The 14,805-nt window shown below is 44.5% G+C and overlaps 1 protein-coding gene across 2 annotated transcripts in view; it reads left to right on the top strand.

Moving 5' to 3' along the window:
* The window catches only part of LOC139612161 (rho guanine nucleotide exchange factor TIAM2), a 49,636-nt gene that overhangs the window by 31,363 nt on the left and 3,468 nt on the right, over positions 1–14,805 (top strand). For both annotated transcript variants that reach the window (XM_071467437.1, XM_071467438.1), the window contains exons 7-24: positions 2,034–2,219; positions 2,322–2,468; positions 6,489–6,548; positions 8,315–8,380; positions 8,575–8,653; positions 8,746–8,835; positions 9,148–9,375; positions 9,912–9,955; positions 11,745–11,933; positions 12,451–12,519; positions 12,607–12,732; positions 13,146–13,254; positions 13,476–13,655; positions 13,753–13,871; positions 14,034–14,142; positions 14,264–14,322; positions 14,457–14,547; positions 14,670–14,757. In XM_071467437.1, coding sequence (XP_071323538.1) covers positions 2,034–2,219; positions 2,322–2,468; positions 6,489–6,548; positions 8,315–8,380; positions 8,575–8,653; positions 8,746–8,835; positions 9,148–9,375; positions 9,912–9,955; positions 11,745–11,933; positions 12,451–12,519; positions 12,607–12,732; positions 13,146–13,254; positions 13,476–13,655; positions 13,753–13,871; positions 14,034–14,142; positions 14,264–14,322; positions 14,457–14,547; positions 14,670–14,757 — 2,039 coding nt within the window. The remainder of the gene's footprint in view (positions 1–2,033; positions 2,220–2,321; positions 2,469–6,488; positions 6,549–8,314; positions 8,381–8,574; positions 8,654–8,745; positions 8,836–9,147; positions 9,376–9,911; positions 9,956–11,744; positions 11,934–12,450; positions 12,520–12,606; positions 12,733–13,145; positions 13,255–13,475; positions 13,656–13,752; positions 13,872–14,033; positions 14,143–14,263; positions 14,323–14,456; positions 14,548–14,669; positions 14,758–14,805) is intronic.

A 14,805-nucleotide genomic window follows, 5' to 3' on the forward strand; every position in this document is an offset into this window, starting at 1 on the left:
CTGCTGGCAGCGTTAGCAGCTCTGAGAGCCAGAGGAAACTCTCTGTGTGTAATGGTACACGTCATTACATAACAAACAGCCTTGAGGATGTTCTGGCAGCTGCAGAGCAGAGAAATGTCCGAGCTCGGTCTCACGTGGGGGCGAGTTTAATATCTCTTCCAGATGTTGAGGGCTGTTACTGGCAGCCTGAAACAACAGAACGCTTCCCGCTAACAACAGAGCCAGACGAGGCCGTTGAGAGTGACGTCATGAGCCAAACGTTGAGGTGACGACAGCAGCTTAGTGTCAAATCAGCATAAAACAACAGCACAAAAAAAAAAAAAAACAACCAAGGTGAGACAAACTACACCCTCCACCACCCAGATGACAACTGGAGGGTCGGTCACCTCACCGGCCTCTTTTACAGCGACAAGACGTTGCATACCTTAATCCCAAGAGGACAGTTCAGAATTGACACCACAGCAGTTGTAAAATTGTGAATCCATTTTGATGATAATTTGGAAAGTGTGAAATTAGAGTTCACATTTTGTTTTTTGTTTTTTTTTTCCTGTATTTTTATAAAGTTTGCATTAAGTTGCATTAAGCTGTTCCTGACATTGATTTAAAATAGTTTCTCCACCTACAGTTTCAGTGCTACTAAAAGGATTCACACAGTTTGTCAAATCATGTGTTATTCACTGTGGATGGGAGTAGGTTAAGTAAGTTTCATAGACTCTCTCTTATCTCCATAGACGTCCATTGTTGCTTTATCTCAGTCATTTCATGCCCTAGAGACGGGTTCAAATTTCAAAATGCTCCAGACTGTGAGGAAGCTCATTATAATGACACACACAGTTTGAGTGTATATGTAATGTATTAAAGCCTAAAGCAGAAGTTTAACTCAGCCTGTATCATCACAACGTCGGTGTCATGCACAAGTTCCTTCTCTTCTTCAACTGCTAAGACATGAAATGCAGAAAACACAAGAATCAGTCATTGTTTTTGTAAAGGGAACAAATTAACATCAGTTTTTATTGTCAACTTAAAACATTTAATACAAACTGTGTAGTCGACCTGCAGTGTTGAAAACACAACTATGTGAAGTTGGTTTGAAGGCAGCTCCACCTTTACCCTGTAGGTGATGAGCTGTTGTCTGTGTTCCTGCTGGAGCAGGGAGGACTGAGCAGCAGCTCTTGACTCAGAGATAAAAAGGAGATTAATGCCTGACAGTAAATGTGAAGAGCGAGAAACTCCACTTGAACGGATCATTTAGCAGCTGGTTAATCTCCGTCTCTGAACTGTGAAACTGATCCCAGCGCCGCCGTTTGAACCCCGAGTTCCTCTGACTGTAGATTAGAGGCTAATCTTACTGCTCGACATTCAATTACACTTTTACTCCGGAGGGGGGGGGGGGGACTGAGTGGATCAGGATGGTAAATGATAAAACCTTGTTTGTTCCCTGGGCAGCGAGAGGTTTCAACAGCGTCCTCTGTTGTTTTACATTGTGCCGTGTTTTTGTTTAGTTTTTTTAATTAAGGATGTCCAATTATTCTCCTCTCGAGTTTACGTATGTGAACTTGAAGTGGCGTGGGAAAGAGAGAGAGGGGAAGAAAGATGAAAGGGAGGACAGGATGGAGGGAGGAGGGGGAGGAGAAATTCCTTTCACTGGTCGTCTGTGGGGACGTTAGATTAGACTGATTGGTGATAATCACACGCTGAAGGACAAAATAACCACAAACTTCCCCCAAACACAGAAGAGACAGTTAGAGGTGAAAGTGAGAGTGAAAGTGACTGTGGAGAAAATACACGTGACCAGATCTGACCACATGGGTGTGTATGACCCTATATCTCTATATATAAACTACATATGATAACACATGAGGATATATAAGCTCCATTCAGAGTCAACAAGCTTAATAAATTATTTTTATATTTTTAAAATGAGCAAATTAATTTGTTTTTAAGCATTTTGAAGTCACTTCAAATGAAATCGTACAGTCTGAAATGTTCTTCTGCTGCGATTCACACTGATTCAACAGCTCCTCCCTGTTTAGATCAAGCAGTGGGAGCAGAACCTGGAAAAACTGAACCTGGATCTGTTCAGACTCAAGTGCTACCTGTCCAGCCTGCAGGGCAGCGAGCTCCCGAACCCCAAGAGCCTCCTCGCCGTCGCCAGCCGCCCCTCCAAGAGCATGCTGGGACGCCTGGGAGTCTTCTCTGTGTCCTCCTTCCACGCCCTGGTAAGAGAAGTGGTCAGAACAGATCGAGGCCAGACGGGATCGTCAGTGGAGGGAGGAGAAAAGGTTCTGTTTTTAACCTGTGAATCTCCTCTCCTCGCTCAGGTGTGCAGCAGAGATGAGGTGACGCTGAGGCGTCGTTGTCGGTCCCTGTCAGGAGGGAACAGCAGGAGGAGGGGGCTGCCGTCCTCTCTGAAGGCTCTGGACGGACTGAACAGACGCAGCAGGGACTGCACTCACTCAACATCCCAGGTAAGACACCTTTGAACCTTTATAACCTGAAACTGGCTCATTCCAGTCATTTAAGTATCAGTGCTCTTGTTTCATACGCCTCCTTTGTGATGGAATCATTTCATGGAGCTTCGTCAGAGCCCGACGAAACCATTTTGTTGCAGAAGTTGTTGTCATTTCATCCATCAGGAGGTTTAGACCCTTGAGAAATGCTTTCATTTGACTTAACAGAGTCTAATTCGACCTTTATTTCCCAGTGACTGTCTCTGTCACATGTGCAGAGGATTAAACTCGTCTCCCTGCTGAGGCTGTGCTCGGTGACTTTCTCTCTGCGGAGAGTTCTTCTTACTTTGCCTCCTCTTCTTTTTAAGGTCAAGTCAAGTAAAATGCATTTAATAGCAGATGTTGACAGAGAAATTTAAAATCCAGTGGAATAAATAAGACAAAAAGAATTTAAAACTATTTATTGTTATATTCATAGCTGGGATGGACACACAGGGAGGATCTGACAGTGAAAAAGCTTCATGGTCCTCCTCAAAAATGGACCACTGAAGACTTCAGCTTCAGTTTGAGTACAGCAGTCTGTGGTTTTTTCCTCTGTGTGATCTTTACTGCAGTTTTCTGAGCAGCTTAAAGACTTTGTGTTCTCGTGGGTGTAAAAGTTGAGCCTGAAATCTCATTGTGAATCTTGGGAACAGCAGTTTGATAAAAGGATTTTGAGCTGAGGTCCAGCCAGTAGCTTCCTCTGGAGCTTTTATCCGTTCTACAACTAAAATATCTCTGAGCAAATGTTGTAACTTCACAAACATTTCATTACCTTTGAAGGGTCTTTAGAGTCTCCTCGCAGAGCCAGGCTGAATCGCTCTGCATTTGTTTGACCACAGATGATTGAAAGTCATGTTCAACCCTCCAAACACCTGATTGGATGAACTCGGAGCTTGCTGGGCGGTCGTTGGTCTTTGCTTCTAGTTTTCAAACTGGAAAAACAATGAGAGAAACCAGAAACTATCTGAGGAAAATAAAAGTATTTGGAGACTCTGGTCGTGCTTGTGCTGAACACTGTGTCATTTTCCATCTTCCAGCTGCTGATTCTCTCTGGCTCTTCTCCAGATTCAACTGATCTCAAATGTCACATTCTGTCTTTATGAGGCTGGTTGTCAGCCCCTCCTCATTTGTAGACCCTGCTTGAACTCAGTGCTTCGTCCAGCTGAAGTTCCCATCATCCTCGGCTCCTGGAGGCCCCCTCTTGATAAACAGCGAGCTATTTTCGGACTCCGAGAGTCTGGGATTTAGAGTCCAGAGGAGGATAAATCTGTCAGCCCCTCTCTGTGCAGCTGCAGGTTTATGTTGGCTCAGAGTTTTGACAGTTGGATGCTGTACTAGCGCTGCGACACGTGTTCTCCGTTGACTCTGAGTCTCTCACAGTGTAAACAGTGGAAGTTCAGTTTTATAGACCTGATGGTGGAGCCACGGGGTTTAACCTGCTCCCTGCTCTCGTGGAAGGCACTTAACCTCTCATTCTGCTGAGCACGTTTGTGTGAAAGTCTCTTTATCCTTCTCCTGGTCTTCACACTGTGGCCAAAACTATGTGGACACCCTGGTTTGATTTGGTCTACTCTCTTGCCCTGCACCCTGCACCAGCTGCCACATGATGCTGAAGTTTGTCTCCACCATAGACTGTAAATAAAGATGGATGTAGCCTCTGTGACGTCACCCACAGGTTTCTGAAGAGCGGTTTTGAATCTCAGAGTGGGCTGCTCTGCCGATGCCATCTTGGCATTGCCTGACTCCACCTGCCTTACTTCTGGCTAATCCAAAAATAAGCAAAGAGGTGGGTCGTGTGTGGAGCCGAGGCTTGGTGCATGCTAGTTTGTGGCAAACATACGCTCACCCACCTGTCACCCAGAGCGACCACACCCTCAATTATTTATAATTTTAAACTTTAAGAAAATGTAAACAGGTGAGTTATATAAAAATTCACCCCCTGTACAGTTGTCATGAAGGAGGACGTGAGCTGTGGAGACCAAAACCATTTTTTGTACCAGGCTGTAAACGTGTTTATGGGGACTGGTTCACTTTTGGAGTCGGCCTTTAGTGGCCATTGGAGGAAATGCAGTTTTTACACCTCATTTTTCAGCCCCAGGCGTTGCTGCTTGGCCTCCATGATTTTGGCTGAAAGGTGACGTTCATGCTCTGAACTAAATGTCCAATCAGCTTGTTTTTTTTTCACATTACAGAAAACAGACCAATTGGAGAGCTTGTCGTGCTCAGTGTATTTTGTGATCATTTAGCAGCTGCCTTTTGAGATAAAAATCCAAGTTTTTTTCCAGCATGTTTTATACTTTCGGCCGTCATCCCTTTATGTTTACATGAATAATCACTATGAATTTAATGTTATATCTTGTGGGGAGTTCAGCTGCTACAGGTCTTTTGTTTGTTTCTCTCTTGTTTTTACATGAGAATTTTTTTTGCATTTGCATTTGTTAAAAGGGGGGAAGGAATAAAAAAATGCATTTCCTCACTTTGCAGGTTGTAGAGTTAGTGTTTGGTCTTGATCTCTTTGTTGCACAGAAGAGAAATCTTAATATACTGAGATCAAAACAACGGGTAAAAAATATATAGTTTCCTGCTGAAATCAAACAAACTTAAAGCATCAGAACTTCAACGCTGCCTAAAAAGGAGGAGTGAGATCTGTGAGCTGGATCCTGTTCAGGGCTTCATGGATCTGTTCTCATATAAGATCGGATGATACCGACAGAGGTTTCCGCGCAGTCCCAACCCACAGAGGCAGTCTGATCTGTCTCATCACTGAAGGACATGTGGAGTTAATTGTAGCGTCGCCTCAGCGGGAGAGTTACCGGACACAGTCCTGCCTCCTCCTCACTGGTCGTTACCGTAAAAAGGTTCATTTGCTCCAGAAAACCAAATGCCAGAAAGGGCTTTTGATCTCCTGTGTCACCCCTGGATAAATGTTAGTGTACATTTACTGTTTAGGTATTTCAGCTGGCGTCTTTATCTGACTCACTGGGAGGGAACAGTTCATCCATTTACATGCTTTCTGTTGGATCTTTTAAAACAAGGCATCAACTGGTGCGGAGATCTAACAGTTCATCAGAACACAATAGAACATTATTCAAAAACAAGTGATTACGGAAACTCATTTATGTTGTATTGTTAAGAAAACACATTTCAAAATTCACCCATCCTGTAAATAAAGAGTCTGCGTCTTATAAATCCAGTTTTCTCTACAAAATATTAACGAAAAACTGTAGTTTTACACAATCCTCCTCTCTGAAATGAAAAGTTGTAAATGATAAATCACAGCCAGGCTCAGTCAGCTGACCTCAGGCAGATATTTGCTGTGTGACTGAGTCAGTTCTGTTCTGTTACACTACATTATCACCTGCACCAGTGGTTTTATCACTAAAGTAAAACAACAGGTAAACACAGCCTAACTCAGCTCTTCATCACCCAACACCTTTAATGTTTCAGGTGCAGACTCTACTGATGTTAGGTTTTTTATAATAGTGTAATTCAGCGGTTGTTAGATGTTGCAAATAACAATAATTTTTCCCATCGAGCAAAGTTTCAAAGCTGAAAAATTCTCTTCAGTGCAACTTCCAAAAACAAAAAATTCAAAGTGAAAAAAAAAAAAACTTGCTTCCATATATGATGTTTTTTTTTAATTGTGAGTCCACATCCTGCAGCAGTGTGTTGAGGACGTGTTGTAGTGTGGTCGATGATGATGATGTGTTTACTGTCAGTCGGTGGTCCTCAGACTCCAGACTGACTGCAGCTCCTCCGCTCTGGTTTCTGCTCCCACTTCTCAAACCTGTAATTTCAGCACAGCTCAGCCCCTTATTTTTTCCCATGACTCCTCTGGGCTAATTTTGGTTTTGATCCTGAACAGAGTTTAGAACCAAAGTCTTTTTTTTTTCCTCAACAGATCGTTTTTAATTAAATTTAAATATAGGACTGCTGGGGGATATTTTTAGTTTAGTCCTGAGTCATGACTTCACTGACTCTGTGTGTGTGTTTCAGGTTTTCAAGAGTCAAGTCGCCACACCGTCTGCTCACCACGCCGCCGTCTGCAGCTCTGAGGTACAGTCTCTACTTTCTGGTTTATTTTATTCTACTCTGCATGCCAGATGGGTGGAGTTAACACATTCTTGTGTCTCCTCATCTCTGACTGTGACTGTGAAGACTTAAGTGTGAAGTTCCTGACGTGAACTTTGTCGCTCTACAAACTACGTCACCGTACTTTTCCTTTTTCTCCTATCATAATTAAAACGACCACTAGATGTCGCCTAGCAACAGAACCTACATATGGGTCATAACAACCTGCTGACAGACGATGAGGTGTTTTTTTAGGACAGTCTCCATTTGTAGAAAGAAGAAAATCTCACAGGGCACCTTTAAGAAACTCAAAAGTCACCTCCCTGCTACCTGTTTGTGCGACTTCCAGCCCTCAGATATTATGTTTATCAATGAAGACACTTGTTCATTACTTAAACTGCAGACCTGTGTTTAATGCACATTTATTTTCTCCCTCCTCCATCTTTGTTCAACCTCGAGTGGTTTAACTTCTCACCTGACTGCGGTGACGTAGAGGTGTACTCCAGTGCACTGTGACATCACTAGAGGGTGTGGTTACCCACTGTTTCATTTTTCCACCAGGCATCCTATAACAAAGCCACTAGTACTCTAGAGCAGAAATGATTGATTGATTAATTGATTGATCAGCTGACAGAAAATGACCCGGTGCAGCTGTTTGATGAAGACGCCACGTGTGAGGAAAAATGTGTCACACCTGCATCTGAAGATCAGGTGCACGAGCCCAGAGCACCTCACACTGTCACAGAGTAGACACTCAGTTGCACTTCAGGGTTGCGGCCTGTTGCAGAAGTTGGTGATGTGTGACTTGGTTCGGCCCAGAGTGCTGCAGCCACCTGTCGCTCCTTCACTCCCCGAGGAGGAGAAAAGAGAGGAGGACAAAGAGAGGAGGAGAGATGGCTTTATTCAGTTTGTTTAGATGGACAGCTGTTTCAGAGCAGCCTGCTGATCTGTAGACACAGGGGGGAGGAGGAGGAAGGAGAGGGGAGGAGGGGGTGTTTGAGGATTAAAAGGTCCGAGAGCCTTTTATTCTCCCAGAATTCCTTTGTCCCTGAGTGTTAATCCATCTTTAGATGCAGAAAATGACTCCCCCACCTCCTCTCCTCTCCACATGACCTCTCCTCCTGCTGTCTCATGACCTCCACCTCCTTTCTTCTGCTCCTCTTCTCCTCTTTTAACCTCCTTCCTTCCTTCCTTCCTCGCCCTCCTCTTAACATGCCGCCTCCTCGTCCGTCTCCTCTGTGTCCTACTGCTGCTTCGCCTGTAATTGACTTTCATTTACATAATTTACTCTTCCTCTTTTTCTTCTTTCCCCTCCTCACATTTATTTTCATCCTCCTCCTCCTCCTCCTCTCTTCATCTTCCCTTCTCCTGTGATTTTAACAGTCAATAACAAACCAGTGTTTTTCACCGACAAGGTAGAAACAGTGATGAAACAAACTTATTCTATCTGGTGCGTTCAAGAGCTTGTGATTTCTAAGACTTCACTTGTATTTTTCTTCATTTTTTAAAAATTTGTTTATTTTATTGTTTTGTGTTTTCATACTTCAGTGTTTTTGGGGGATTTTTTCGATTGCAAAATAAAGAACCCTGTGTTCAATATTATTCATTTTTCATGTCGTTATTTGTGCAAATCAATAAACTAAACTAAAATTTACATTTTTATTTTCAAAAATCCAAAAAATCATGTTGCCTTGACTTTCAGAAAAATCAAAAGTAATAAAATATATGAAAACCTGTGTTTGCTCCTGCAGAGACTCGGCTGTGTGTCCAAACAGAGGGAGGTGGCGCCCTCCGCAGGACATCCTGCAGCTGCACAGGTGTGTTCACTGACCTTTAAACAACCATCCTGATCACTGATAATAGTGACAATTATTATGACTGACTGATGATGATTTGAAAATGAAAATTATTGATAAATTTATGATAAATTCTAGATCAGGAGCTGAAAATATCAGTAAAGATGAATTATTTCAGTCATTTTTCATGAAATAAAGACTCGTCTGTTGTCCAGGTGTGTGATGAGCTGCAGGTTTCCGTCCCTGGTGTTTTCTCTCTGCACATCTGTCGACCCGACGCAGCAAAAGACTTTGGTGAGAGAAAAACTCCACACGTCACCAAAAAACATGGTCTTTATTCATTTTAAGAAAAAACCTGACTGACCTGTTTCCTTGTGACCCTGCAGGTTTTGCAGTGACGGGTCATGTGGACGGAGCCGGGAGAAGTCACATCTACGTCAGCGAGGTCGACCCGCTGGGACTGTCGGCCAGAGAAGGTCCGACATCTGAAACTTATGTTTCTGTTTCTGTTAGAGGGGCTGGTTTTGGTTCTGGGGGGGAATCCCCCCCAGTCTCTGCAGCCAGAGACTCACTTTGTCTGTGTTAAACCTAGTTTGACTCTTCCATCATAGTTCATACTATGAACAGCCTAAAGAACCTGAGGAGGTCTGGTTTCTGTGTGTAGCCTCAGTCCTGACCTCCTGCTGGACTCCTGTTCTCTCCACTGGTTTGGTTTTACCACCTGGTCGTTAACTGGATCAAACAAGATTTAAACCCTGACCTCCGTGTTTGTTTCTGTTTCCCATCAGGCCTCAGGGCCGGAGACGAGGTCCTGGCTGTGAACGGGGCTGCTGTAGCCGGACTGGACCTGGATCTGATGCAGAATCTCTTCAGCCACCAGAAGCTCCAGCTGCTGCTGAGGAGAGACGAGTCACCTGACCCAGAGGAGCCCAGCACCGCCGTCTGGCCTGAACCTGGTGACCCTGTAGACCCCTGTCAGACCTCAGCCCCCCCAAACCTCGAGACCTGGACCCCAGGTACGATAAGCGATAATTGGATTGACTCAATCTCTAGCTTAGCTTTTTTCACACAAAAGAACCACAGAGACATTTTTTAATATCATTTCTCATTTTTGGGGCATTTAGCTGTTTTTTTATTGTGATGGAGCAGACAGGAAATGCAGGGAGATAGAGTGTTGTGACCTTGTTGTGGGATACTGCTGTTACAATTGTGACCAGACCCCCACAAGAAAGCTTCAGTGCAGGAGCTTCAGTTTCCCTGCAGGCCTGAAGCTTTTAAGGCTTTTATTCTGAAGGCTCAGTCAGACACTGTTAAAGTTCAGAGGCTTCAGCTTCAGGTTTGGTTTGTTGTCATCAGTGATAATGATCCAGTTCATTTCAGTTTGTCTCTATTCATATGATTTGTTTATTTAATGGTGAATCGGGTCAAATCCAACTACTAACAGACCAGGGTCAAAGGTCAAAGATGTCAGATGTCAGGGTCAGAGGTTTTTGATTATAAAAGTTCACATTTTGACTTTTTTTTTTTTTTTTTACAAATTTCTCATCTCCAGACGGCGTCCTGCCTCCTGCTGACGACGACGAGTCGACAGGACAGGTGAGCTTCAGTCACATGATTGAATTTATTGTTTATTCACTCGGATCAGTTTGGCAGCAGAAACAAAAATCTTATTTTATTGGTTAACTTTGAGAGTTCAAATTCATCAGGCTTTTTTCCTGATTTCGTTATGAAAAATAAAACAGAGTAAACTAAAGTGTTACCTAGAGACAAATCAGTATAGTTCAGTCAGAACCTCCTCAAACCTAGCGGCAGAAATCCTCTCCCACAATCCTCTTGTTCTTCCTGAAGCTCAGACACCCTCTGTGTCACATGACGATAATCCGGGCTTACACCTTCAGGAGTGTGTGTGGAGTGTTTGTTTGTAAAGTCGGAGCGGAGGGGATTAATGGCGTCCACCCAGAGGACCGGGGAGAAGTCGTAGATGTTGTTCCTGGCTGGCTCCTCCTCCTCGGTTGGCGGCAGATCCAGGAGACGACCTCTGACCCCGACCGAGGAGCCCCCGTCGTCCCGCTCCCTCGCCATGGGGGCCCTGTGCTGGGTGCTGCCGCTGGAGGAGGACTGGGAGACGCTGGAGGAGGAGGAGGAGGGAGGGGAGGTGTTCTCAGTGTTCTCAGGCGTGGGCCTGGTGGAGCGGTTGGCGGGGCTCCTGGACGAGGCGGCCTGCTGCCTGAGCTGCCAGCGGCCCGCCGACAGCCTCGTGCTGCTGGTAAACACACGCTGGAGGTTGTTGGTGTTTGTTGGTCTGTTGTGCACCTTGTGCGTTATGGTCTTCAGTCTTATCTCAGTTTATCATATATCATAAATCACAGCGTCCAGCATCTCTTCTTCTTGGTTCACTTGGTTCCTCAGTGATTTTTTAGCAGTTGTGGTGTGTGGACGCATCCCTCCGCTCTGTGCTGCACTGGTTGGATGCTTTACTATAATTAGAGCATTAAATCTAAACTCTGTGGGTGTGTCTGTGGGGGACAGTGGACGCAGTGAATCAGACTCAGTCCTCAGAGATGAGAAAAGCTCGGTCGTCCTGGAAGTTAAACTGAGGTGTCCTCGTCTGTTATTGAAGGCTCGGCGGCTGCAGGGCGAACGCGCCGCAGCTCTGAATTTATCAGACTGTCAGCACTTTATTAGAGGCTGGCAGCACAGATTATGATGATGAATGAGGCGGCTGCTCGGTTAAAACCTCATCCTCCTTCAGGGTGGAACCAGCAGAGAACGCTGCTGAACTCAGACCAGCACAATGTTTCTTCCTGTTCGTAGTTTCTGTTCATTATCTAAACCCAGAATGAACCGAAAGATGAGCGGAGTCATAAAGGGAAGAGCTTCAGTACATGTTGGTCTCGTTTTGGCTTTTTGATGATAGATAAATTGTTTAACAAACTATCACAAAGGTGGATATTGTAAAGAGGACAGAATGATATTTGCAGCAGCTCTGTCTCCTCAGCGGAGGTTAACCTCTGCTCAGTGTTAATCTCTCTGATCCCTCTCTCGGTGGTTCTGCCAACTTTCACCTCAAATCCACCAAACACGGCCTGAGCCTGACGGCTGCTGGTTGATCTGTAAATCAGAGGAGTGATTAAGGCTATGGGGCGAGATGACAGCTTGAAAACGTCACCTTTGACCCCGAGAGTTTACGTCTTCTGAACAAGGTGAAAAGTCTGTGGCTGAAATGTTCAGAAACCTGAAGTAAACTGTTGGAGGAACAGCTGCGACATTCTTTAACACTCATGGGGTAAAGTGTAAAGTTTGTCCTGTGGGCGGAGCCAGACGTTGGTATCTTCTTCATTTTTATCAAATTAACCTTTAACTGTTGTCTCCCACCCCCCCTCAGAACATGGATCGGGTGTACTCTCTGTACCAGACCTTCCCAGAAGGCCAAGCTGCAGACGCCGATGTTCCCAAGAACCCGTACAGCAGAGAGGTCGGCCTGCCGCCTGCGAGCCCCGCCCACCTGAGTGTGTGTCAGCGTCTGCGTAAAGTCATCCAGGAGCTGGTCGACACCGAGAAGTCCTACGTCAAGGTCAGTACTGCCACAGTGATACTACAGTAATACTACAGTGATACTACAGTAATACTACTACAGCTAAAACCACTGTTACTACTATCAGAGGGAAAACTTTATTTTAATATTTATCAATAAATAACACAGTTTAATATTAGAGATGTAAAAGCAGTTATAAAATCAAAATGGTCCATATTTGTGTTCACAGTGACTTTAATATGTTAATGAATCATTTGGTTATTAATGCATCAGTTGGGGTTTGGACAGTTTGTTAATAAAAATAAATTTTCCTGTGACATAAATATGAAAACACACTTTTAAAATTTAACTTTTCCCAACATTCAGGTGATAAAAGATCAGACAAGCATCATGGGAAATTGTTGGCAACATGCATTCATATTCTTTCTATTATTTTCTGTGCTTGTAATTTTCATATTGTAACGAGTAAATGTTTCTTCATCTGTACTTTGAACCTTCACTTTGATTTTATACATTTGATTTAAGGTCATTTTTATTTGCCTCATCTCTCTGTCAGGACCTGGTCTGTCTGTTCAACATCTACCTGACTCCTCTGCAGACGGAGACTTTCCTCAGTAAGGAGGAGGTACGTACAGAGGACGAACCTTCAAATAAACTTGTGTAACGAGACGTCGGGTTGTTGGTGTCTGTGACAGCAGCGTCTCTCCCTCAGATGGAGGCGCTGTTCGGCAGCCTGCCAGAGATGTTGGACTTCCAGAGGGTTTTTCTTCAAACTCTGGAGGAGAGAATCGCCTCCTGTCCCAACTTCAGCAGCCTGGAAACACCTGAGCAGTTCAAGGTAACGATTCATCTGCACTGCTGCTGCTTTTTAGTTATTTTGTTTTTTGTATCTTTCTTTTTTTATTTTATTTTATTATTTGTTCTCCATTTCATTTTTCTTTTTTTAACTGTTTATTATTTTACTTCCTTTTTCTAAATGTTTTTTTTATTTTGTAAAACACACACAATTGCATATTATGTATGTATAAATAAAGATTTTTATCATTTCTATTGTTGAATTTAAATTAAATTTTGTATTGTTTTACTTCAGTTAGCCTATTCATCTCTTTATTTACTTATTTTCATTTTATTTTCTTATTTCTCTCTTATTCTTTCTTATTCTTACTTCTTTCTAATTTAATAGGTGGAGAATTTTGTGTTCACCACCACAAATGTTTGTCATTTTCACTCTTCCTCTCGGTTTACTTTCAGAAACTCCTCTTCTCGTTGGGAGGATCTTTTCTTTACTACGCCGACCACTTCAAACTCTACAGCGGCTTCTGCGCCAACCACATCAAAGTCCAGAAGGTTCTGGAGAGAGGTGAGGCTTGGGTCTGATCTGTCGCTCTCAGAGAAAAATAAACTGCATCATTTCCAGCAAAGTTTAAATTGAGATCATGTGATGAGGGAAAATCCTGAAATCCTGTTGGTAAATGTGAGAAAATTCAAAGGAAACTGCAGAAAAGCCCAGTTCATATTCAGGAGGTGATTCCTGTTGCTCCTCTGTGACTTTTCCCTCATGAAACCGTCCTGTTGTTGCAGCAAAGACAGACGGAGCCTTTAAGCAGTTCCTGGAGGCGAGGAACCCGACCAATCAGCACTCGTCCTCTCTGGAGTCGTACCTGATCAAACCTGTGCAGAGGGTCCTGAAGTATCCGCTGCTGCTCCGAGAGCTGGTGTCTCTGACCGACCCCGAGAGCCCCGAGCACACACACCTGACAGGTACAACACACACACACCTGACAGGTAGAACACACACACACCTGCAGAGGGCACCATTAATCTGTTCCTCACCACTGTGACGTCTCCGTCCACTCAGAGGCCCTGAGAGCGATGGAGAAGGTGGCGAGTCACATTAACGAGATGCAGAAGATCTACGAGGATTACGGCTGCGTGTTCGACCAGCTGGCTGCAGAGCAGAGCGGACCTGACAAACAGGTACAAAAAACATCACACACACGTACACACACACACGCACACTGAGGGACAATCATCAGTGTTTGGTAACAACACGATTGACAACTTCAGTGATCAATCAGTGCAGTTAATTGTCTGTGGATGAAAAGTGGTGATTGTTTTCCCTCCCTCTCTGACTCTCAGGTGACGGACATCTCGATGGGGGAGTTTCTGGCTCACTCGTCGGTGGTTTGGTTGAACCCTCTGCCCTGTCTGGGACGCCTGAGGAAGGAACCGGAGCTCACCCTGTTCGGTACAGACACACTTTCACACGTCTGCCTCTGTAGAGCGGGTTTCTGGTTTAATGATGGTTTCTGTTACGTGAATGTTGTGAAGTCGGCTTAACACTGCGTTTCTTCCTGGTGTGTCCTCAGTGTTCAAACGAGCCGTCATCCTGGTTTATCGTGAGAACAGCAAACTGAAGAAGAGGATGGTGAGTCTCAGGTTTTTGGTTCGGTTTCGTTCCGTTTGTGGTGAAAAAAATTATAACGAGCAAAACCTGCACTTATTTAGTTCATTTACATGGTTTTTAAACAGATTTGACTTTGTGTGTTCTCTGTTGGACAGACGGGCTCCCGCTCAGCTGATCTGGACCCCTTCAGGTTCCGCTGGTTAATCCCAGTTTCAGCGGTCCAGGTCAGACCAGCCAACATCACAGGTCAGTGGCCAATCATCCATCAGTGTGTCGGTGTCCGTGCAGCAGTCCTCCAGCAGGCGGCGCCATGCTGCAGCTGCTCTCTGATCCTTTGATCTGACCAGACTGTGGCTGTGTGTTTTCAGGCTCGGAGAACCCGTGTGTGTGGGAGCTGGTTCACAGCAGGTCGGAGGTGGAGGGGCGACCGGAGACGGTGTTTCAGCTCTGCAGCAGGTGAAGACGTCCAGATCCGCTCACGTTCATTTAGTCGAATCACAGCGA

Source organism: Trachinotus anak, unplaced genomic scaffold (assembly GCF_046630095.1).
Source record: "Trachinotus anak isolate AG129_WGS33_773 ecotype Australia unplaced genomic scaffold, CSIRO_AGI_Tana_v1 ptg000031l, whole genome shotgun sequence".
In the NCBI taxonomy this organism is placed as follows: Eukaryota; Metazoa; Chordata; class Actinopteri; order Carangiformes; family Carangidae; genus Trachinotus; species Trachinotus anak.